Consider the following 25,711-nt stretch of genomic DNA (forward strand, 5'->3'; position numbering starts at 1 on the left):
CTAAACTTAATTCTAAAAAAATTAATATTTGAGGTTTTTTTTTTTCTCTTCCTAAGCGAAAGCTTGTTGATCACACAGAACAGAATGACTTGCAGGTTCACTGTCCAAGAGATGGAAGCTCCACTGAGTGACTACCATGAAACTGAAAAAAAGAAAAAACTTCACTAAAACATCTTTAAGGCTCAAATACTCGAACATTAAACAGTCTGTGAAAACGTCCACTTCCTTCCGTGATGTCTGTGTTTACAAGACGCCAGGTCTGCAGACGTCGAGCGTGTGTGTGTGTGTGTGTGTGTGTGTGTGTGTGAAGTCTGCAGCTTTACCAGAATAATCATAATAAACCCACCGAGCAAGACAGGAGGATCTAAGGACAAGCTGAGGAGAAACCATCTTCTTCTCTACGTCCCTGCTAATCATTTTCTCCTCCTCCTGCCTCACAGATGTTCTATTGTTCTCCTGCAATGTGATCTTCGGCGAGCAGAACAACGGCAGGTATCGGGGGGTGGTGTTTGGGGGGGCAGCTCGGCAGAGAGCAAACATCTCCCACTGACAGCACATAAACAATTAGCCGCGGCGGTTACCCAGAAGCCTCTGATAATAACAGGGTGGGAGCAGCTAATTATACAGCCGGTGTCTCTCATCCTGAAAGCTCCCTGGATACTCCCATATCATCGGAGCAGAACAATGGCCGACTTTATACACACTCACTGCTGCCAGAGCGAAAGACAGACTTGTCGTGAATAATGTCACACACCCTTAATCTCTATGGTTTACAGAGATTTACAACCTGTAACCTACTTAGTTCTAAATTAATGTCAATTTATTACAGAGTTTTACAAAGTTGACGAGGGACACCAGCGAGGACAGAGGAGGAGATGAGAAGTCAAGGACGATTGACTTTGCTTTGAAAAACAAACATTGTGGTAATAACTTGTTTATTATGCATTATAAAATATCTTTGGATTTTAAACCCAACAGCCGCAGACATGACAAACTTTTGGCCTCGAAATACTTCAAATCCTTGTGCATTTCTTAGGATCTAGTTGGGATTTGGTAGAGGACACGACCGGATCCAGGTTCCAACCCTGCACCCCCACACCGTTATAGCTAGGTGGTTATTTTAGAGATATTATTATTATTCAGTTGCAGCTGCAGTAGCAGACTCGCACTCTACACAACAGTTTGCAGATCATCGACCACAACTTTAAATCCGCCACAGGATGTTTGACGCTCTTGTAATAACTTGGACATGTATAAACAAGAAGATGAATGTGAGACGGAGACAGACAAACATTGAGATGGAAGTTCGGATTAAAGAAAAAGGACTTTTGCGATCAAGGATAAGAGTACAATTGTTGGAAATAAATAAACGGATGAGACCAGCTTCGATGAAATAAAACATTCCAGCTCATGTGAGGAAGAGATCGACTTTTGTACCAACATCTTTAAGTTTTGTACGTGTTTGATCTTTTTCTTTTTTTATTGCCAGTTGCGTAATGTGTACAACCTATGTGTACATGTATTTTTAATGCAATGTTGCAGCTTTACCAAAAGCAGTACTCATGGCTACAGTTCAAAGAGAGAGAGAGAGAGTCATTCATAATTTATTTATTATTTCTGCTATTGATTCTTGCTTGAGCTCTAACCGGAATGAATTATGTATCGTTCTACTTTCAGAAAGAAAGCTGGATCTACCTTCATATTTCATGATAAGGTTGCTCTTATTCACCTCTAGAATATTATAGTTACAGAAGTCGTATATCAAATTTAGATGGAGGATTAGTTTGAAGCAGGTTCTTCAAGAGGAAACATTTAATCAAATCATTTCCACTTTCACCTGCATCATTGTCACAAAAAAATGTACAACTTAATCCTAGTTGTTCAGGTAGTAACTTCTGACACGCACTAAAGGAACTTCTCCACCCGTGAGCAGAATTCTTTCAAACTGGATTTAGCTTCGGGCTTTTTTGAGAAAAGGCTCTGAACTTCAAAGACTGCATGTTGAAGTGGAGGACTGAGCTTTAAACCTACAAACTGTTCCTCATTATTTCCATCTTTTAAGATTTACTGCGGGGACTTTCTCTTCTCATCACGCTCTTAAATCAGGCTGTTTACGTCCACGAGCTCGACGCGGCACATGTGTTCGCGAGGTTACGGAGCGTCGACACCGACTGTGTTTTCCGGCGTCTCGGCCAGAAACAATCCTACACACTTCTTATCAAGGGTGCCAGAGACGATCAGAAGAGATAACGCATGAAAGAGGTTCCTCTAGGAGTGGAAACACGCCACGACACGCTCTGAACTTCACTGGCATGCTCCGACACACCAGCGTGCACACAGGCACCACTTCTTTTACGACCACTAATTATAACTTTACGGGTTTGCTGATGAGTCTTAATGTCGGGAGGTTGTGATTAAATGTCTGTTGATATCGCTTTGGCCCAGAGCCTGGAACGAAACCTTGTGTCACAGCTGATGTGCAGGACGTTTGATGTCGTTTATTTCCTTCGGCAGGAAAACACATCAAAGGCTGCTTGTAAATTCTCCTCACATGGTGTATCCTTGTTTAAGCGCTGTGTAAAAACACAAAATCCGGATCTTTAAATCTCTCCAGGTTCACGCCAGGCCTCGCAGACCAGGCAGCAAACAAAGAAAAAGCAGAGTAATCGTATTATTTGTTTTATATCATCGCTCATCTAAAGACCTGCCATTAGGAGCTTTCCAGCCTGACTCATGAAAATGTGATTGGGTCAATTTAACTCCAGGCTACATCTTCTTTTGTGGTTTTCCAAGAGTTTCCTTACAGGAGTTTTAGATACAACTGCAAAAAGGTCCTACTTCTTGTTTTCATGGTGCAATAATGCGTGTCAGATGTTTGTGCTGGTGTGCGCCAGAGTTCACTGTAAGATCGTAATATCCATCGTGTCCAGGCTTAATCCATTTCTGATCAAGTGTGTACACCCCATCTTCTGAATCCCTTCTGAAAGAGCTCAAAGGCTTTAGACAAAGTATGAGGGAAAATGTGCAGCCAGCTAGTTGAATAATCAATTCAATAAAAACATTCAGCTAAACTTATTATAAAAACAGAAAAAAATGTTTAATTTGGTGATTAAGACACGTTTTAATTGCTGAGAATAATAGCAGTGTAAAGGATAAATAGTTATACAAATATATTTCCCACCTCAGAAATATATTCCTAATATATTTTATTCTGAACAGGCATTTATTTTTAGCATGACAGCTGCTGCCATTGGCTAGCTAAGCTAGCCATAGGTTTTAAAAATGTTTTAAATAATAAAGTTACTTACTTTTAACAGTTTTAACATTTAGTTTCTGTTGCTTACATCATGTCAAAATGACAGAGAGATTAACCATTACCTATATGCAGTTTTCTCTTTTATTATTATTATTTTTTTAATTAAGATTTCACAGTGTCATCACCATACAAAAAAACAATTAAAGTAATAAATATAGGCAAGTGATTGCGCAACACCCTGTGAGATACGATACATTCACGTGTTGTCCGGTTTGCTTCACGTTGTCATGTGAAGTGCACTGGTGACCTTTCCCCACTCCTGACTCTATATCACATGACAACGACCCTGAAGCCCCTGCCAGGATAAGTGCAAGAGAAGCCATTCATCAGCTGACATCAAGAAGCAGCCGTTTACCAGGACAAGTCACAACCTGTGAGACACAACTGTCAGAAACTAGGCTGGAGTCTGGAATGCAGGAAACAGACGGCAGCCTGTCAAACGTGGAAAGATGCTTCCACAGAGAGAGAACACGGGAGAGAGACTCAAATACTAGAGAAAGGAAGATATCCAACTTTGATCAGAGATGATGCACAGGACTGCTGTGTCAGTAGCTAAACCCTAAGACCAATTAAATAAAACTGAATTTACACTGAATGAAAGCGATCCTTTTCAGCTACAGCGACTCAATACGGATCACCGCTTCTTTCGAATGTAGAACACCGTGTTCTCTCCTCCACCCCCACCACAGCGTCTCCCACCTTATCTGAACCTGTCGCTTGGGAAAACAACTTGACCAAACGGGACTGATGACACAAAACAATAAAGACTTCGCTGCAGCCCCTCGACAAGTCTGTGAGCATCCAGCATAAAATTACTGTCACCCCTGTGAAAGCTCCAGTAAAAGGCAAGAACAATGAAGCATTGTTCTGCAAAGATGAGGAGGAAGGATGCAAGCAAGGACACACAGGGAGAAGAGAGAAGAAGAAAGAAAAAAAAACTGAAAGATGGCTCACGGTTTCGGGGGCATTCCAGGGAGGGGTTGTACTGTAGATAGTGTAGTTCTTTCACTTTTGTTGATCGTTGTGAAATCAGTTTGAAAATCAATTTCTAGCACTTGAATACATATGTACTAAAATAACAAGTGCCAAAGTGAAGTTTGAGGATGAGGTCCAACAATAATTAAAGAAGCATGAGATACAGAAGAAATTTAAGAAAATAAATTGGAAAGCCCCTTCTTCACTGATTCATCTCTGGGTTCTCCCTACACTGGTGCTCGACTCATCCCTTTCTCATAGTTTCTTTGTCTTTTCATTTCAACCTTTATTACATATTCTTCACATATACCATAACGGTATAAACCCACCCTCAGGGTTCCTGATAACAGTAAAAACAATATGGTCAGAGAAGGTTCTTAAATATTTATCAGTCACTATGAGGACTTGCAACGTGACTGCAGAAAGATTTATATTACTATTGTGAAAAAAAATGGTATAAATATATCAGAAATAAAACGATAAACAAAACAATGTCATCGATGCAATCTGAAACCATAACACAAAACTAACCCCAGGCTAGTGATGTGAATATTCTGCTTGAGTCTTTATGATCAAGACAGTTGTTTATCTTGATACCTTGATTAAGTGGTTCCCAAACTTGCCTTGCCCCCCTGGTGGCACATAAAAATGGCTTTTCGCACATTTAAAAACTAGTTCCAGCAAAAATACTTTGAATTTTAGACGATTAAACGTTTGGTTTCAGAGAAGTACTATTAACTATGTTTGTGCTGGGTTCAAAGAAACATTTAAAAGAAATCACCGTTAATTTACTTTTCAAACACAAAGACAATTGTGTCTTCAAAGGGACACGTTTTCATCTTGCTCAGCAGTCCATGCTAAATCCAGCAAATTCTTCTCCAGATTTGTGTCCACAAACATGTCACACCCTTGTTACTGAGCCACTTACGGAACCACAGCTTTCATCTAAATTGTTACAAGTGCCAGTGCCGGACCAAAACAGAGATCTTTTACTGTAAATATTTCAGTCTTTACCTCAATTGTTTTCCTTTTGATCTTCTTTTGGTATTCAAGTCGTTCTTTCTCTTTCTCCACAGCTCTAGTGGACTCCCTCAGCCTCTCCAGGTCCTGCTGGTAGGTCTCCCTCTGCCGCTCTAGTTCCTCTCTCTCCTCTGCCAGACGCTCCTGGATGAACAAAGATACAGAATTTCGTTGGATCGTTTACACGACTTTGATCCAACAACAAACCCACCTCCAGCTTCCTGCACTCGTCCTCTCGTTGTTTGAGTCTAGACTCGGTGGCGTCCACCTGTTGCCGATGGCGTTCCCGGTCCTTCTCCCACCGCTGCTGGTCCTGGCGATGCTGGGACTGGAGCTTGTGGAAGCTGGCGAGCTCCTCTCTCTGCAGCGCCAAGGTCCGCTGTTTCTCCTGCTCCAGGAGCACGTTGCCTCGGTGGCGTCCAGGCAGAGTGGCCCGGTCGGTCAGCGTGACCCGCTGAAGCTCGATTTGACTGTCCTGCTGTGATACGATTGCCTAAAAATATACATATGATTAGGTGTTAAAATAACAGTCAAACATGGCCCATAGCTAGACATCTTAATTTTTAAGGCCCGAAAATATTCTAAATATTCTAAACCTTATTATTATTTAATTTTTACAACACATATTTTGCATTAGCATTTCCTTAAATCATGTACCTGCAAACTATACAGCCTCTGGGACAGCATCAACACTCTGTCAAAAAACTGAAAGACAGAAAAAAAAAAGGTGACAACATTAAATATCAACAGCTGCAGTCGACACACAAAACAACATTTGCTCAATATTCAGTGGTTGTGCCACGTCGGAGTGGCCCGTCTCACCTCGGCCTCAGGAAACGAGTTGGACCAGATGCGGTTCCATCTGTCAGGAGAGGTGCAGCTTTCATCCACCTGGGAACAAAATCAAAGTCTATCAGAATGAAGTTAGACATTCATTAGTGGCAGCTGCTCATTAATGAAGACTGCTCAGACTCAAGGTAAATATTGCATTAATAAACCTGGATAATCCTAAAACTTTAGTTGATGTTTTTTCTTTGTTTAAGATTGAGGCCAATTCTCTAAAAACATCTGACAGAAAGTAAATAAAATGAAATTCAGAAGAACATGCAGCAAGTGACGACCCCGAACTTTACTCTTCCATCATTTTTATCCTGTTGGGAAGTTCCACATAAACACAGAGAAGATCCATGTGTGTCAAGAGTAATGCATGTTTCTCTATAAATTAACTTTTAAATATCAGTGCAATAAAAAAAAACACAACTGTTTCCGAATGCAGAAAATTGTTTTGTATGGCAGGTGCATGCATGATGGACAAAATCTGGTAAAAAAAAAAATGCAGCTGCAGTAATGAGTTCACTGAGAGGGTATGAGAGAGTGTTGTTGGAGAATGTTCAGTTATAAAAAATAATAAAAGTATTGGAAGTAAGTTGGAAAAGGTTTGATATAAGAAAATATGTAAAATACAAACCGTTATTACACAAAAGGAACAGAGAATCTCTCTTAACAATTCCACAGTGGAAAATTAAAAGTAAAATAGGTGAACTGAATATATTTACTGCAGGGAAATGGTTAAGAACTTCACACGTCTCCTTCCTTGAAGTTCAGTAAATATTTACTTGCACTATTTAATGTATAAACATTGATAGTTGCCTAAACCACGACAACTTTGCTTCTTGTTAAAAACTATTAAATTGTTACAATGAAAGAGGCCGAGCCTCTGCGGGATGTTTATATAATATCATGTATAATCAATATGTGGCTCCTACCATCTGCTCCAGGGTGTTGTCGCCACACAGCTCCTTCAGCTGCGGGTCAGAGTTGGCTCTTTGGCTTCTGTCTCGGTTACAAGGATCACCAGGAACATTGTTCTTGTCGTTGCAGTCTGACGCGAGCCAAACACAAAAATAATCAGAGTACAAACATAGCATCCATGTTGAATATTGTTTAAAATGAAGTCATACAAAGTAATTAAAAATCTGTTCACAAAGGGCGCGACATAATCTCAAAGTACAATATTGATTTAAATCGTGCAATTGAATGAAAACATGTGGTTCAACTGAAGAGGAGGTTTGAGGTGGGCTCACTCTTATTGTTGTCATAGCCACTAAAGGTTCCTGCTCTTCGTGGCACTGCGCTGGAGCCATTCCCTTCTTCCAACTTGGAAACCGGACACTCGTCTCTCACTCCAGACTGCAGCAGGTTTTGCAGGTTCTCCACTAAATAAACAGAGATGACACATTGAGGTTGTGCTGAACAGCACCATCACTCACGCTGAGACAGTGAATATTTCACCAACTTAAGTCTAGACACTTCAGTGATGGAATATTTTTAAATATCTGCGATACCTTCAGTGATGGCTCCCTTGAGCAAGGTCTCCCCCTGGTGGAGATCTGAGGCATCTCCACGCAGCAGCAGTCGTGATTTAGAAGCTATATCCTCCAGACCTGAAACACACTCGCCAGCCACGTCTGCAAAGAGCTGCAGCTTCTCTGCCAAAGCCTGGTTGATCACAGCGTCTTTCTGACAGAGCCGTTCTGAAACCAAAAATAAACACGTGTAGATTAGAAATAACGGATTTAACCGTGAGGTGTTGGTATTCCAATAAAAAATATTATTAATGTTTAAATTTTATAAATATGTTATGACTGACGTGAAAGCTCTTTAAACTGAGGCACACAAATACTACAAATCATTCAAACAACACATCGATACCCCCTAGTGGCTGAAGTTGAACACAGCCGTGTTAACAAACCACTACACGTACCTTGAAATTCTTTTAGTCTGGACGCTCTTGCTTCTTCCTCTTCACTGAACAGCCTCTCTTCAGTGTGTGGACAACTGGAACAAACATGTTTCATACAGCATGAGAAATACGACAGCAATCATCTAAACGTTTGTACATTTATCTACAACGTTCTGTAACAAAGCAAATCCATTGATAATCTTTTTAATTAACAAAAAGTGCAGCGACGGCAAAAATGTATCCGTCAGTAAAGGAATTGTGTATTTAAAATTTTATAGCGCAAAACTGGTTTTAGCCTTTAACTCGGAAAAACACCCAGGCTCCGCCCACTTCTTTTATATCTGCGTCTTCTTGTAGATGTTTGTAAAAAAATATATATAATTTGATCTCAATTTTCATTTTATTTTCTGTATTTTTTATTATGAATTTAAACATATTTGTCCTTCCTTATTGTAAATATGTGAGCTGATCACTCGCTTATTTTAAAAATATGTATTAGCATTTTTTCTGTTAACTAAAAAAAAAAATGTTATTTACAGAATACACATAGTCTATACTCAAGGAGTTTTTTTTTTTACAGTTATTATGCTTCTTAAAAAACAATTTGTAAGAATTAAAAATGTCAACAGTGGGTTTTTTTCCCCCCACTTTTCTTTCTTAATATGAAAGTTTTCTGTTTATTTTTTAATCAAAACACACTTCAACATGTAGCTTTAATAGCGGTGTAACACAATGTTCCATTTATGTTCATGTTATTTTTATTTTTGTAAAATTCATAATTTAGATGCTTTAGATGTTTCTATAACCCTTGTTGAAACCACAAACACATTTCTTTTCGGGCCTTCGGATCACCTCAACCCAGAGATAACACAAGGGTTAAAAACTCAAATCATACTTTAGAGAATGTTTAAAGAAGAACAGGCGGATGTTTAAATAAATACAAGACAAACAACTATTTAAACAAAAACAACTCTACTTTTGAGGGGGAAACAGGATTTAAACAAATAAACAAAGTACCTCTCGACTGCTTGACGTATGTGTGTCATCCAAGTGTTCCTCTCTTCCTTTGAGGTGGTATGAATCTTGTACATCTCTGGCTCGCTGGAGGAGGCACAGATGAGGAACATGCCTTTCTCCTCCTGGGCCACTTCCCTGACAATCAGCTTCTGAAGAGAGATCACTGACGGCTTGTTGTCCTGAGGGAAGAGCGAGAGGAGAGATTGGCAGCTAGACATACGATTCCTCCGTTCCTTCACTGACACCAAGGACACGGTGTTTCTTACCACAGTGGCGAACGCGTATCTCTGATCCTTTTCTTGTAGTAGGAGCAGCACGTCTGACAGAAGCACTGCAAGGATGTCTGTAATAAAAAGAACGACGCATCTTTAGGCTTCCCGGAATAGAAATGTGCAGCAACATTTTTGATTTAACAAGACGATGCTGCAAACAGTCACCTTTGAGCCTCCCTGAAGCAGCTTTCCAGGTGACGATGCCTTCGTGCAGGAACAGGCGCCTGCCCTGCACCATGTCCTCTCTTCGAAACACTCGTCCATCTTTCATTTTTCCTAACGCCTTGGGCTCCATCTTGTTGTGTATGTCTCGTAGTCGGCAGCTCTTTTCGTGCAGATGGACCAACGCGTCCACCTTCATGATGGTGCTTTTGATCAGACCCACGGCGCGAGTCAGCTCCTCGTGTTCTTCAGTTCCAGCTACAGGGGGGACAGTCAAACGTTGCTTGAAAATGAAAACGCTGGACAACATGTGTGTTTCCTGAACCTTCAGTGTTGTGTAGAATGCGCTCCACTAGCACCGGGTACTTGGTTATCCGCTGAGTCACCAGAAGGATACACTCGGTCACTCCTAGTCGTCGCACGATAGGAAGGTTGTTGATTTTCTGCAGCAGAGAAGAAGTTTCAACATTTTTTGCAACTTTATTAAGAATTAAAAGTGCACAAGTTGTGTATTTTTTTTTTTACCCGGATGACATTATGAAATCTTTTGTTGTTTTGCATCTGGTCCTTGTAGTAGCTGACGGCTTCAGTGTGGCGACTGCAGAACTCTCCGTAGTTTTCCTTCATCATCTCACCAATTTCACCCGAGAACTAGAAGACAAACGACTGTCAGCAGCAGAGCATGAACACAGCATGAACTAGGTTCATACAGACTTCAGACGACCTCAACGAAAAATCAGTGTTGAATTCAGAAGTGAAAAAAGAAGCTTTAATTTTACCAAAACTGAAGTATTGGCTAAAATGAACTAATAAATGAACTATAAAATAAAGCAAAATTCTATACTTTTCCACTTGCATTCCATTTGAAAAGGTTCTTAATTATTAACTTTCAGGGTTATTAATCAGAGACCAAATTCTGACTGTTGTGAGGGGCCATCCAGCAAAAATAAAGGAGAAAAGAGTATAAATTCAAGTTAAAATTTTAGCATAGTTAGCTTGATTAAACTACTTTAAATAAAGTTTTTTTTTATCTCATATTAAAGCACTTTTCAAATAAAAAAACAAAACAATATTGACTTTATTAATATTAAATAAGGTATAGTAATATTAAGAGACTAAAACGTTATACTAGAAATGAATACAAAATGAAACAAGTTTGTTTCTACATCATCTTTGACCCCATAAGGGCCACATAAGTTCAGTCAAAGTGCCTCCCGGGTCACAAAGCCCGAGGTCTGATCTACAAGGTGCCGTTGTCATCCACTCACCTGTGCGGCGATGATGTCCGCCACCCTCTTGATCGTGTAATTCTTGTCTGCGGCCGACACGAGGTTTTCCCGTCTGCGCTCTTTGAGACGGGACAGGAAGTGTGTGTGAAGTTCTAGGAGGTTTTCCAGGCGAGGAAACAGACAGTCCAGTCTGACTGAATCCATCTGAAGGTTCTCTTTCAACTCCCGGATGTAAACCCGCAGCATCGTCTTCAGCGTCCGCACATGGTGCATCTCCGTCTGCATCAGCTCTGCAGACACACAGACTCTTCATATCCTCCGCTTCCCTCCGATCTAACAAGCTTGATTTGATCTCTCCTCAGGAAGATCCATCATTTCCTCTGTGGTAGTCGAAACCTGTGGCAGAAACTCACCGTAAATGACATCCTGTCTCTTCACTGCCTCCTTCAAGTGCTTCTTCACGTAGTGCTGGTCCACCGCCAGACTCCAGGATTCTGCCTCCAGGTCTTGAGCATCTGCCTCAAAATCAGCCCGAATGACTCCATAGTGAGTATCTGTGGATAAAATAAACATATTAGAATTGTGATCTGCCATTATTGTTTTTCCACTCTTATCTCAGGATTTGTTTTACTAAGAAACATGCAGTTTGTTTTAAGAATAGTAAAATAAAAAATGAGAAAGGCAGGTCGAGGTTGAGGTGAAATTAAACTAAACTTGTGAATGACTGCCCGAGACATCGGAAAAACAAACGTATCTTATTCCCTTTTTCCCCCAAAAGATATTATGGAATGAATAACTTGACTTGATTAAAATAAGGAACACTGGCCAAAAGGCATTATCAGCAGAGATCATTCTTAATATATTATTTAAATATATATACATAAATATATAAAACAAGCAAAAATATGGGCCTGTGGTGATCAGAAGTTTAATCTGGGCTCTCCCTTCTCTCCCACACAGGTCAATTACTGAAATAGTATGAGGTCACCAGTGACTCCACACGATAACACACCCTTCCCTGGAAACAACAACACTCCCGTAAAAACTAAACACCAGCTTCACAGCGTTAAGAATAGCTTGCGTCGACCCCGTTTGTGGTTGTGACCTCCTTCAACGATATGATTACCTTCCACTATGATGGACTCGGCGGTGGAGGGAGCGAGAGAAATGGTGTCTTCATTGCAGCGTTTGGAGCGAAGGAGATCCGTCTCATCCATCTCCCCGAGGAGAGACCTGAAGACCGGGCGACAGTTAAGACTCACGAAATACTCGGGAAGTCACGTTAGAATCCGGACCAGCGTTAACTTTAATACGATATTACACTGCTGCTGACCCTGAGCTGCAGTGGTGATGGAGGCTTTGGCCGAGGCCGGAGGAAGGGGACGTCGTGGTGGTGAAGGCTGCAGTTGGCTGAGTGCTCTGTCCCCGCTGACTAATGGTCATGCCTGGGGCACTGAGGAAAACTTGGTAGCCATTCAGGGTCTGGGATGAAGATGTGCCTGACTGCTCCCGCTCTCGGTCTTTAAGCGCTGGAGAAGGAATATAGGACAAGAATGAACAGCGTAAATGGTCAGGAGCGAAGGATGAATGAAAATAAATGGATAGTAAAGAAAAGGAGTGACAGGGATTTGATTTAAAGTGAAGTGTTGTATTTGGCTTCAGAGGATTGTTGTCAGTAGAATATTAGAGGAACGCTATCAGAAAGAATGACGTTTGAACTTTGAAAAAGCAGTGAGTAAAAAAAAAACGAGTGAGAAAAGCTAAAATGCATTTATTCTGAAGAAGTTCCTCGACGAGATTTTCGTCATTCCATCAAAATTATAATTACCTCTGCAAGGAGCTTTTGCTCATGAGCATCTAAAATAGGGTCGTCAAACTGCATCAACCAAGGCGCAGAAATAAAGAAAATAGTTTCAACAGAATCCTCTCTCAGTCTCATTTTAACTCAATTTTAATGTTCAAAGTCCAACTTCATCCTACAGTTCACAAATGAGTAACAAATATGTACTCTTTCACCACTGATTCTAGCATAACAATGTTTTAAAAAAGGGGTTGTTGAAAGGTTGCTCTTGCAATGACTGAGTTTAATACATATTTAGAATTTAGGACACCAAATTGGATGCGATGGAGCTTGATGCTATGAATAACATTTCGAATGCAAAATGTATCAAATAATGTAGATTTGTTATTTTAATAAATGAATGAGCTTCATCGAATGAGAAGAGTCAAAACAGATCATTATAGAGCGACACAGAGCTGATGGATAGAAAATGCTACATCAGTGTCAAACAAAAAGTAACTTTTAATCTCTTATCTGTCCTCGTTTTCTGTTTCCATTCTACATAAAACACTGACTGGTAGCAGGAGGCCAAGATGGGAAATCACTTTGTTAATAAACACCAGCTGTTTTGATGAGAATAGCAGTTTCTAAGTTCTAGAAACAACAGAATGAAGCCGTGTCTTCTCATTGCAACATTAAGTATGTTTTTAAATGTTAAATGTGGATACAAATTTGTTTAAATGGAATCAGACTGGAACATTTGTGTCGGACATTGAGAAGGATGAGATAAGGGCTCACCGAGGTTTGGAGAACCAGACGGGCCTAATCTTTGTGGAGATTCACGCTGAAAGAAAACAGTTTTTGTTTCAATGTAAAGACGACAAAGAAATCCACCTGAGAAAGAGGTCAATGTACACAACTGATGGACTCATAATAAGTCAAACCATTACTTTTACAGACAGAAATGTTTCATATAGTTTGACATTCTCCATGCACCTCAGCATATTAAATTCTACAGGAAATGACAGATCCTGCAACAGTGTTCACTTCCTGTATACGTTATATACTGTATATGTTCAACCATAAAAAGGCAGAACAAAGTCCCCTTTTTCTCCACCGTTTATTACTTTGAGGTGGAGATAAAGTTGACACAGCGCAGACCGGATGACTATGAATTAAATAATCATTAACACAGAAAAATTTCCTTTTAAAAAATCATGTTCAGTTAACTTTTATATTGAGCTTTGTTACCTTCTTGGTGCTGGTACACTCCCCCAGGAGAGATTTGCAGCTCTTGTGAACATTCACAGCACAGTCTGGAAGACAACAGCACATGAGTGGTTTGGTGGACGAGAGGAGGCATCTCTTCTCATATATCAAATCATACAATCTTATTTGTGTCCACGTCATGTCCATGTCGTTTACGTGGAGCCACTGATTCCATCTACCCTCATTATGAAAGACCAGTTTGTTTTGGAAAGTGCTCCCTACTAGAAAATCCCTCTTCATCATCCCCTCAATGCTGCGAGCGATGATTCGATAGTGCTGCCTGGATACGTGTCGCTCCGGAGAGGAAACAAGCATCTTTGCCTCAGCTGGTCAAACAAATCATGTGATCAATATGCAAATATCCAGCCGGGAGTCTGTGCGAGTGGATCCCATGTACTTCAATGCTCAGGTTCTATCATTACGCTCGGCAGATTCAGACATTTTTAGCCACAATCTTCATGAAAAACATGTTTTTGTATTGGCAACGTCTCTCTTGATGTTAATTCAAAAAGAAGGTTGTTTTTTTTTAATTGTCACCTCGTTATAAAACGGTGCATTTTTGTAAGAGAAGTGGTGACAGCTTCACTTAGGCCAGACAAGTCTGCAACAAAAACAACATTCCTGAGAACACAGAATAAACATGACCCACACTGCCAGCTTCGGTCGGCTCTGGACTTCCAAAAATAAATGATCCAGTAGCTCCCACTAATCATTCCACTCCCTTTATACGCACAGAACTGATGAGAGTTAACTACCTGAGCCAGCTTTTAATGTGTTCTCCTCAAACTAGCTCCATTTTTCATCTTGTCATTTTAACTTGAATTCATAAAAAGGTCTGAGAAATTCCAGACAGCCTGTGAACACACCATCAGTGCTGTGATGACACTGGCCAGCAAGTGTGACCTACAAAACACACCGTCATTATATTGTTCACATGTTCCAGCTGAAGCTTTCAGATGGTTTAAGACGAAGACAATTGAAAATAGAAAGTGTGTAACTCACCTAAAGAGAAAACATTCCATGGAGCTTTTACTTAAAGACTCTACAAAAGACTTCAATCCAGACCAAGTGTGATGCTAGCATCCATCATGTGCATGAACAAAGTAACAAGTTCAGGAGATTCATAAGATCAAGTAGGCTGAGCTCTTGCTTTAGCTTTATCAGGAGAAAAATAGGAAATGCGACAGTACTGCAATTTCTAGAGAGTAACTAACAAGAAGCCGTGAGCGTAGTCGTCCACTAAGCAAGAACACAGTGTTTTTGGTTGAACTGATATGAGCTCTTATCAGCGATGTGTCATATTCAGCTGCACACCTGCACGTGTGTCACAATGATATTGTTTAAAAAAACACTCCCAGTGGCATGTCGACAGATGGATCATCATGTGTTGTCGTACACTGACGTGAGCAGGTGATCCACTGTGCCACCACACATCGACACCACACCCAGAAACACACGTCTGCCGAGTACTTGCCGGACAATAAAACAATAACTACGCTTTCGGCGTACAGTGTACACTTCACCACGTCAAACATTGGACTGACCCGAGGCCCAGGGTTCTATGAAAGTTTGCTCAGTGACACATGAGGGTTGAAAATGGAGACAAAAAATAAATACACATCATCAGCTTGATGGTGTAGCAATATAAAAAGAGACCAAGCAACATTATATATGAGGCAACTTGTCGAGTTTAACCTAAATGCCAAAAGACACAGTATAGTGACCTGATACTGACAGAAGTACAATTTCAACCAACCTTCACAGGTATACTGATATTTAGACAATCTTTGTGTGTTATGACATGTAACTATTACATTGTTCTTTCTGTCTTTTAAAGAAACCAACTAGGTGAAGCCATTTCTAAAATTCAAGATACATATATATCATGATTAAATGTTTTCAACTCTGAAAAATATCTAATATAAAAAAAAATGTAATTTAATGACGCAAGTATGATAGAGCTGGCCGATTCATCTTCATAGATCATGATATGTAAGAAAAATATATAGCATTTATTGAGATGTTTAACTACTTCCGCCCACTACACTGCGTTGCATCTTTTCTACAGCTTATGGTTGTTGATACATTTTTCATTATTTTTAATTTTTAACTGTTTGTGGGTTTATTTTTAAAACGTGTACTGTACGTTTTATCTTCTTTTATTCTTCTGGATTCATTCAAATTTCCCCAATGAGTGAAGAATAAAATAATATTAGTCAATCAATTACCTTGTAACAGAAAAGTGCAACGAGTTAAAACATAATAGTTCAGTTCATTTAAAAAAAATGTAATGTTCTCAGTCTCTTTACAACATCCTTAATCTGATATTAGGAATCATAGATTTGTTGTTTATTAATTTACAAAGTTTTTCCATGATTTCAAGTATCCAGATCCAGCTATCACCGTTAATATCAAGAGCGTGCAATCCTTATAAAAGTGGCATGTAAAATTGAATGAGGAGGATTGATCATTACAAAGCATTTAGTATTTTTTAATTATATAGTCAGAAATCGAGCAAGGAAATTGATATTACATTTATTAGGGCCGGGTATCTATCCTTGGTTCTTATGTGGCACTGACCGAAATGCTTTAGTATTATTGTAAAATGTCTTTCAGTGTGAAGTTTTCATACCCAGGCGTGAGTCAAACTTGATAATGTTTGGATGTTTCTGAAGAAACTCCGATAAGTGACAAAAAGTGACAGAAAATGATTTGGAAAAAGTATGGATCAAAAACACGTATTGAAGTAAAGGTATCGATAACAATACTTTAATAATAAGTAATTTTCCATAGATACCCATGCCTTAACATTTGGTGACATTTTGTTTTTATTAGTAACTGATGTTTATCTCTATATTGTCCATGTTCTTGGTTTGAAAAACTACAATAATAACAACTCAATTTGGCATGGGCATGATAACTGGCATTAAAACATGCATCGTGTAACCCTTTGACACGTTTTAATGTTTTCTTAAAAGTGGTCTCGTAAACAGAAAGGTCACGGGAAGTTTGTCGAGAGCGTCAGAGAAAGTCCAAACACGCTGGAAGGCGAGTCAGTGATGCAGAAGACTTGTGCTGCGAGGTTCGAACCCGGAGTCAGTGGACTGGGCTGTTCTGCTCTGGCAGACCTGCCAAGTACAATTACAACCATGTGACCCGAACCAGAGCCCAGTTGAGGGACACACTGGGAGTTTGGAACCATTGACTGTGGAACTCTGGAGGTGGCGTCTAGACATCACCTGCTCGATCGTGGAATGGCAAGAATCTTGATAATAAAAAAAACGACATTATTTAACAATTGAGAAATCTTTAAGCCTTTAAGTTATAAATCAACAGTCTTCCCCAAGTATTACTGATAAGTTATTATGGGATGTGATCACACCCACTTGTTGTTTTTACACCCATGGAACAGATACAATATTCGAGTAATGTCACATTATAAAGCAACATTAGTCACCGCTGCCCCGTTATATCTTCCCTGGATTAGATAACAAGTCGAAGCTAACGTTAGTTAGCGTCAGTTAGCATTCACCTGTTGAGCCGCGAGCAACAAAGTCACGCAAAGTACACACACGCAAAAAACGAACACAATGAACAATAGTGCAGTATCAATAGCTCGCTGTTACATTTTGTAAGCAGGGGGAGCAATAATGGACGGAATTTGCACTGTTTTGTAAAGTTTTCCTACGAGCGTATGTTGGCTAGCATGTTAGCTTTAAGCTAACTGTAACGGTTGACTCCGAACCGAGATTTTTTATTTAGGTCGATAAAGATGCAGGACGAACCGAAAGAAATGTTGTTGAATAACTGTTTGAATACGCTTTTTTTGAGGGGGCAAACGAGCGATTAACCTTTACTAGCTGGTTAGCTGGTTTAGCAGAAGGATGTCCCGAGAGTCCATTGAGAGAAAGATCGGGGGAAAAGATCCACCTGATCCCGCTACAGGATCTGCTTCTTACCGTCGAGAAAACCCCAAAACGCAGCATCTCCCAGGAGGAAAACTTTCTACAGGGCCCGCTTGGATCACTTCGCCTCTGGGACTCAACGGCAACAGGTTTCCTTCATTATATTTTCTAGCGAGTTTTTTGTGTCCTTCTCTGCTCTGGGAACAATCTCTGGCATTACGAGCGAAGCATTCCACAGGCTGACTCTGGGCTGGAGCCCCACAGAGCTGCCTGTTAAAGGGACACTCACTTGTTTTCCGGCCACTGGCCTGGAGACTTGACAGAGAAACTGAATCATATACTAGTTAGATTGAATTAGATTGAGTTATTCTTCTAACATTTGCACATGTTCTTTATTAACAACTAGACAACCTCTAAATGAAGTTACAAAAAAGCTAGTTTACACAAAATGATTGCAATCCTGGGAAGTAGTTTAATATATCGGCATATATATCCGTTCCAGAGTATCTTATATTAAGTAAATAATACGAATCCTTTTCACTTTTGCTACTGATGTGTTGTCTCCATCCTGCCTGCACTCTCTTCTTCACCTCCATTGATCTCAAATTACAGTTCTTCCAACTGCTCGCACAAGCAAAGTAAAACCTGTTTTACCCAGCATGCAAATAATAAATGGTAATAACACTGAATACATTTCTGTCTGTAACTGTCGCATACATTTTTTTTGTTTACCCAGCCGTCATGTGATTGGTGACACGATTCCACATCCTGCAGTGATTGTAAGTAAGTAAGTCATTTTTATTTGTATAGCGCTTTTCCAGACCAGGGTCACAAAGCGCTTAAACAATCAAAACAATATTCAATAAAGTATATACTTAAAGGGCAAGATAAAACTGATAACACAACAGGAGTTCCAGATAATCAAGGAAAAGCGTGAATATATAAAAACGTCTTAAGATGTTTCTTGAAAGAGTCAACCTTTTTTTTGCCGCAGTACTATTTTTGAGAGACCATGACCACAGAACGTTTTCCTCTCAGCAACTTAGAAACTTTGTGAGAGAACCACCTCTGTGACTGATCCGTCACTCGGCAGTATGTCTGCGGACACACCTGACTTTATGCTTCTTGATTCTTTTATACAACTGACTTTTTTTAAAAGAGGGTTGATAAGCAGACTTGAGCGTTGAGACTAGTGAGCATGATAATATTAAAATCCTTTTGGATAAGAGAAAAATTACAGGAGCATTAAAACAGTCCTTTAGTCATTTAGTGTCCGGATTTATAGCATGATGTAAGTATAACAATATATATTTTTAAAGGCTAAAAAGGATCATTAGATTATATAATAAGTAAGTAAGTAAGTCATTTTTATTTGTATAGCGCTTTTCCAGACCAGGGTCACAAAGCGCTTAAACAATCAAAACAATATTCAATAAAGTATATATTTTAAAAGATCAAGACAAAACTGATAAGATAACAGGAGTTCCAGAAAATCAAGGAAAAGCCTGAACAAATAAAAAGTCTTAAGATGTTTCTTGAAGGAGTCAGTAGATCCATCAAGCGCAAAGAGAGAGGAAGATAGTATTTCTCTTGATACTGATTTTTTTTTTTTAAGAATGTAAATAAATATTATAAAAATGTTGCTTAAAAAACAAGTGAAATATCATAGAAAATATAAAATATCTTTTGAGAGGGAAATACACTTTTAAAAATAACATAAATATAACTATACATAGGAAAGTGAAACCAACTTAAAACAGGAACAAAAATGAAAAATAATTTGTATAATTTCAACAAACCATCACATGGATTGCATAAGCAAATATGGGTGGTTATATATTATTATTTTTATCAGCCTTTTAGCTTCTGGCCAAGTTAGTGAGCTCTTAAAAAACATATACAATATAAACAATATAAAACATATATTTAGAAGGATAAAAAACATCTAAAAATTGTATTAAAAAAAATATTCAAGGGGGATTTTCATTACTTAAAGTATACTCTTGACACTATACAATAAAATAAAATAATAATAATGTATTATGTAAAATAAATTATTGCTGCCAATCCCAGAGTTCCACCACAAATGTGTCTATTACAAAGACTCTTCATATATAATCTTACACCATATGTTCACAACTTGTTCTAAATGTAACATTACATATGGAGCAAGAACCACGACTCCGTGTGAACAGGATTGCCAAACACGGTTTCATAATAACGATGAAAAGTATTATAAAAAAAGAGAAGCGGCTGTTTTCGTTCCTCACTCTAAGAAGTCACAAGCGGCTGCTCTCACGTCTCAACAAAGCATTAAATACATTCTCTGGCACTCGAAAGACACACAGGCTATTGTGAGCATAACAGGCCGGAGCTAGAAAGTGAAGGTAAGTTCAGATAAACAGGTGTCAGAAGAGGCTGTTGATGGATGACAAAAGCTGCCTAAACAAGCAGTTTTAGTTGTGCAATAGTCAGACCGAAAACACTGAGAGATTTACAGACGATAAAGTGACTTTAAGTGCTTTCAAATTCATATTTAATGTGATTAATTTCTCAGGAAATATTTAAACTTAAAGAAAGCCTGTAGCAAGTGATCAAGCGTGCACGAATGAACATACGAGCGAGTGTTGTGTGTGTGTGTGTGTGTGTGTGTGTGTGTGTGTCAGCTGTGCACACTCACTCATGCACTGCAGGCCATGCTTTTGCTGCAGAGTCTTGCAGCACAGAGAGCAGGTGGCACAGCTGGAGAAGGAGCCGGGCACCAAGTCATGGACGTTACTACGTCGGTTCGACTTCTCCTTCGCTTCCTTCTCTCTTTCCCTTTGCTGCTCTTTTTCTCTGTTCTTACCCTGAAAACAAAAAAAAAGGAAGGATGACGTTCATTCACCACGGAGTCTTATGACACCTGTGCTAGGTATGTAACAGGGTTAGCATAAGGAGATTAGCAACGCCGCCTGTTTACGCCTCAGTATCTGGAGTGTAAACAAACATATACAAATGTTTTTGCTCATTTTTAATTCAATGATGCTTTAAACGAGCTTGTCAAACCATCTGTTTTTTATTCTTCTCATCTCGAAAATAAAGAAAGGGTAGTCAATTTATTTATTATTTCAAATTCAATTTTGAAAATGTTATAACAATGCTATCAACAATAAAGCCACGTGATCTTTCAGCCAATCGTGTGAGGCACAGACGATCATGTGACCGTTGGTATTGTCTGCTGGCACTGTTATAACATTTTATATTGAATTTAAAGGGCTACAAATGGGAAAATATTGAATTGAGAAAATGTTGTTTCTGAATTATTGGAACTAGAATATCAAAAACTATGTGTAAATATTATTAATTTATAATGAAACCATTGGATTTTGTAAATTTGAATTATTTGGAAATCAAACGGTTCAATATACTATTGATTGTATTCAATTATTGAATAAAAATACATTTTTACTTTACAATATAGAAATTATAGAATTAATTTAAAACATTAAATTCAACGATTCAATATTCTGATGGCACTGAAATAATTAAATGTGAAATAAACCTTTTCTGAATAAACATGGTGAATATGATGAGACAGGATTTCAAAGTTGTGCGTGTTGAGTTCACCTTGTCTTTGTTGAAGGATCCCGTCATCCGGTTCTTCAAAGAACTGAGAGTTCTCTTCACCTTCGTGCCTTTCTCCACCTTCTCCGCTCGATCATCCTCTCCCTCGTTTCTTTAAGAGAAGACCCAAAAAATCAACACAGCACATTATAAAGGTCAACATGAAATTGATCCTGTGGCTTATTGTCCATCAATGTCTCACAGACGTCAGGGCCTGCTCTCCCTTTCGTTCACCTTGACCAAGAGACAACACAAGGGGTACCACAAAAACATTTGTTTTCAGCCCTTCGGGTCACCTTGACCCAGAGACAACAAAAGGGTTATGTTCACTCAGTTACGATCTATATTCATGGTAACAACGGTGATATATTATTCTATTTACGCTCACTTGTGTCCTCAGCAGCTGAAGATGAAACCACAAATACAGTCTTGAATTCAACAATCTCTGTTAGTGACAGCAGCAATAGTTTCAATTCCCTCTTATGTAAATAAGTGATTTTTAATGGGTTTCAAGGAGGAAACAAAAAGTATCGAACTTACTCATGAGAGAGGAACTCGTACCATGTGACGTTTCCTACATCTTTTTCATTCCCTTTGTTGTTCCTCTGCTTCGCTCTGTGAATGACAGTGAAATCAATCACATGTTTGTAAACGGCATAGCTTTTCTGGATTATTAAATCAGGACATGATTAGATTTGGTTCCCTTTATTTAGTTTCATTAGATGCTGGGATGATTTTAAGGCTATGTTACCGGGCCGCTGCTGCTCAAAACAACCAGCTCTAGTAGCTAGCATGGACGGTGGAAACTACAAGACATAAAAGTAAGTAAGTACGTAATAGTCATTTGTAAAGCGCCTTTCTAGACCAGAGTCACAAAGCGCTTTAACAATCAAAAGCAATACACAGTTAAAAATCATGAATCCAAATTGAAAAACTCTAAAAGTTCAAGACAACATAGAGACAAACTAAGGAGTCCCAGAAAATCAGGAAAAACTGCACAAATAAAAATGTCTTAAGATGTTTCTTGAAGGAGTCAGTAGATCATCAAACACAGAGGAAGATCGTTCCAAAGCTTAGGAGCAACAGTCTGGAAGGATTTCTCTCCTCTGGTCCTGAAGCGTGTTCAGGAACCATCAGTAGATTCTGATCCACAGACCTCAGAGCCCGAGCTGGGGTGTAAGTCTGGATCAGATCACTGATGTAAGGAGTAGTCTGACCATGAATAGATCTGAAAGTAAGAACCAGAATTTTAAAGTTGATCCTGAAAGAAACTGGCAGCCAGTGAAGAGTTTTAAGGATCGGAGAAATGTGAGTTCTTCTACTAGAGCAGGTCAGAATTCTCTCTGCAGAGTTTTGTATTAACTGCAGAAGAGACAGATCCTTCTCGTTTAGACACGTATATAAACTGTTACAATATTCTAAACAAGAAGACACAAACGCATGGATTACAAGTTCCAGATCATGTTGTGACATCATTTTCCTAAGTTTAGAGATTTTTCTCAGTTGAAGTAAACAGTTTCTGGTCAGTTTTCTTCAGTGTTGAACAAGAGACATGTCTTTATCAAATACAACACCCAGGTTTCTCAGGCTCAGTTTGACAGACTGACCTAAGTCACCGAAGTACTGACTCAACCCTGGAATCTTATCATCAGGAGCAATCACCAGTGTTTCAGTTTTGTCCACATTTAGCTGCAGAGTGTTTTCACTCAGCCATTGTTTGATTTCTAGCAAACAATTGACTAAGCTGTTCAGCCTCTGGGGCTCAGTTGGATCAAAAATAATTGTGTTTCAGCTATCATTCAAAATTCAAAATTCTGACTTGGAGACCGAGATGAAATCTTGAAGCTAATGCAATTATGACATTACGTGAGTATTTTTGATATAATTGGTTGCACTGTATCTTAGTAAATCAAGTATAATGCTCTCCTTGGCAGAGGTATGCGGTTTCATTCCTTTCTCACTTATGGTTTGCATCAATGGATCTGATAGTTGCGCTGCCAATAAGGGGCTGAAATAACCGACCCACACCATTGCTTAGTACACTTATCCAGTGGGTTAGAAATAGTCCAGTGCTACGTGTAACAATGTATGCTGTTGATTGGACAGATGTGAGCAACAGCAGCAATCATTTTTGTTATAAGCGTGACCAATAACAAGCAAATCAAATCAAACGTGAGTAAAATAAGAATATGGTTAATAATACGGTCATTGCAGAGAAGCGTGTGTTCCAGAGCATCACTGTGAGCATGAGTAAGATGAAGGCAAACTAAGAGGCAGATCCCAGAATTTCAATCGTGAAGATCAACCTACAATTGCTGCCCCCCCCCCCCAAAATACGGGCTATACATGGTGGGAGAAAAGCGTGTGTAAAAGGCTACTAGATAAACCCCAGATGAAGCTCTCCGGACCACTCACTGGAAACTCGCTATTGTGAAAAAAAAGTGACATTTAAAAAGAAACAAATACATTCTAACGAGGGTCCGAATCTTGTTCATGAATCCATCTTCAAAATGGTGAAGGCAAAAACATCAGGAGTGAAAGGAATTCTGGAGAGTCGGTGTTAATAAATGTAGGGCAGATACAAATACCTCTTGATTTGCTAAAGAAGGGATTAAATGTTATTGTCAAGGCTGTATCAAGGTGGAGATGCTGACACGTCGTTATCAGAAAAAGCGTTGAGTGATGTGGACTGAAGCTGATCGTGCAAAAACCTGAGGGTGATCTGAAGCTTCTTGCCAAAGCTCTACTCACCCGTGGTACAGCTTTAGCTCCTGGAGAACTCTCTGTACCCTCAGCCTATGACAGACAATACACAGAGGCTGAGCAGGAGAGGATGATGGGAAGAGGAGAGGCCGCGAGCATGTGTGTGTACAAACTGATTCTACCTCGACAACACACTCTACACACACACACACACACACACACACACAGTGGGGCCTTCTAAGGAGCTGGAGGAGCGAGGGTCGGTGGGAGGAGGAGGTGGCTGCAGACGTATGACATGGAGCAGAGATGTCAACAGGGATCGGGGGAAGCCCTTCTGTCTTGAGCCTCGACAGACCCCAACAATAATTAACAGCTGTGGAACAGTGTGTGCTCGACTGCACAGGAGCCTGTTATTTTTATGAGCCATGAGTTGTCTCCAAGGATCTTGGATCACCCTTAAGGTTAAGTCCACTCCAGAGATAAGGGAAACGGGGAAGTTTCTGCAGACGGCGCTGACTCACATGTGGCTCTGCCCATCAGTGGAATGCAGGTTTTCTTCGGGGTCGAGCTCGTCTTCTGCGGAGAGGAGAGAAACATGATGAATCGAACCTCTCGGGACGAGGCCGACTTCGTTCTGAACTCCCACCTCTTTCCGCGCCGGCCGCCCGTTTGGAAGTCTGCACCACACGGGACACGTGTGCGGCTCGGGAACTCTGGTCCGTGGCGAGGATCTCGGAGCGGGAGTACAGATGTTTGCCTCGAGAACCTGCGACCTGAGATCACAGCACATGGTTCTGGAACAGTTCTATCACACGAGAAAAGAGTTTATTCACCGTCGCGTTGACGAGGCCTCTGGGACTTGAGGACCTTCGTCCATAGCCAGCGGTGAAGCTGCTGCTCAGCTGGTGGCTGGACTGGAAGAGACTGTTCAGTCTCTCCTCTTCCTCTTCCCTCTCTCCATCACTGTCCATCCCCCTGGTGTCCAAACTCCGTCTGTCGGCACGGCAACAGCCTCATTAGCTCGGACAGGAAGTCGTTGCGGTACATGAACTTGTGTTGTTGAAGTACAGAAATACAACTTTAAATATGTCCAGTTGATGGTTATTACCTCTGCCAAGGAGGGTATTGCTGTGTTTGCCTCTCAAAATAACTAGATCTTGTAGGAAATTAACAAGGAACAGATTATTTGTTGTGTTTATACTAACATCCTATTCTTTTCAAAATTAAGCAGTATGTCCCCTCGGAAATTTTGGGTACTGACCAAAGAAAAACAAGACACAAGTAAGAAGAGCTAAGTCGTCCAGGAGAGACTCAAAGTGTCGCAAGTGTTGTTCAAGGGTGACTCTTGAACTGTCCAACTAAGTGCTGACCTCGATCAATAATTGTATTTAAACCTTTAAATCTTTGGTAGTTTTTCACAACGTGAAGATGAAGATTATGAGGTTAAGTAGCAACTTTATTCAATGTTTGCTACCATGGTAAGAAGTAATGGTGTAAAAAAAATATATTGATACACTGATTTATAGAGATTTTTTTTTCACGATGCTGTATGAATATTAAACAGTAACATTTTCGCTTTCAAATCATATTTTCTTATTATCTTAGTGGTTTATTTTTCAATAAAGTTTGGGTGAAATAAAATAATTGGATTTTTGTTGTCGACAAATAAGTACCAAATTTTCAACATGTTTGTTTGTTCTTGTGCAATTAAATT

The 25,711-nt window shown here is 39.6% G+C and overlaps 1 protein-coding gene across 1 annotated transcript in view; it reads right to left on the reverse strand.

Moving 5' to 3' along the window:
• The window catches only part of arhgef18b (Rho/Rac guanine nucleotide exchange factor 18b), a 43,310-nt gene that overhangs the window by 6,303 nt on the left and 11,296 nt on the right, over positions 1–25,711 (reverse strand). The window contains exons 4-29 of the mRNA XM_087783664.1: positions 24,831–24,990; positions 24,644–24,770; positions 24,519–24,573; positions 24,046–24,090; positions 21,835–21,909; positions 21,298–21,406; positions 20,369–20,537; positions 13,766–13,830; positions 13,313–13,358; positions 12,068–12,263; positions 11,861–11,967; positions 11,148–11,288; positions 10,774–11,024; positions 10,031–10,156; positions 9,831–9,948; positions 9,509–9,763; positions 9,338–9,414; positions 9,072–9,250; positions 8,076–8,149; positions 7,657–7,845; positions 7,396–7,527; positions 7,078–7,193; positions 6,134–6,202; positions 5,969–6,016; positions 5,523–5,804; positions 5,306–5,455 (exon numbers count right to left, since the gene is read on the reverse strand). Coding sequence (XP_087639790.1) covers positions 5,306–5,455; positions 5,523–5,804; positions 5,969–6,016; positions 6,134–6,202; positions 7,078–7,193; positions 7,396–7,527; positions 7,657–7,845; positions 8,076–8,149; positions 9,072–9,250; positions 9,338–9,414; positions 9,509–9,763; positions 9,831–9,948; positions 10,031–10,156; positions 10,774–11,024; positions 11,148–11,288; positions 11,861–11,967; positions 12,068–12,263; positions 13,313–13,358; positions 13,766–13,830; positions 20,369–20,537; positions 21,298–21,406; positions 21,835–21,909; positions 24,046–24,090; positions 24,519–24,573; positions 24,644–24,770; positions 24,831–24,990 — 3,361 coding nt within the window. The remainder of the gene's footprint in view (positions 1–5,305; positions 5,456–5,522; positions 5,805–5,968; positions 6,017–6,133; positions 6,203–7,077; positions 7,194–7,395; positions 7,528–7,656; positions 7,846–8,075; positions 8,150–9,071; positions 9,251–9,337; positions 9,415–9,508; positions 9,764–9,830; positions 9,949–10,030; positions 10,157–10,773; positions 11,025–11,147; positions 11,289–11,860; positions 11,968–12,067; positions 12,264–13,312; positions 13,359–13,765; positions 13,831–20,368; positions 20,538–21,297; positions 21,407–21,834; positions 21,910–24,045; positions 24,091–24,518; positions 24,574–24,643; positions 24,771–24,830; positions 24,991–25,711) is intronic.

This window comes from Callionymus lyra, chromosome 2 (genome assembly GCF_982586985.1).
Source record: "Callionymus lyra chromosome 2, fCalLyr1.hap1.1, whole genome shotgun sequence".
In the NCBI taxonomy this organism is placed as follows: domain Eukaryota; kingdom Metazoa; phylum Chordata; class Actinopteri; order Syngnathiformes; family Callionymidae; genus Callionymus; species Callionymus lyra.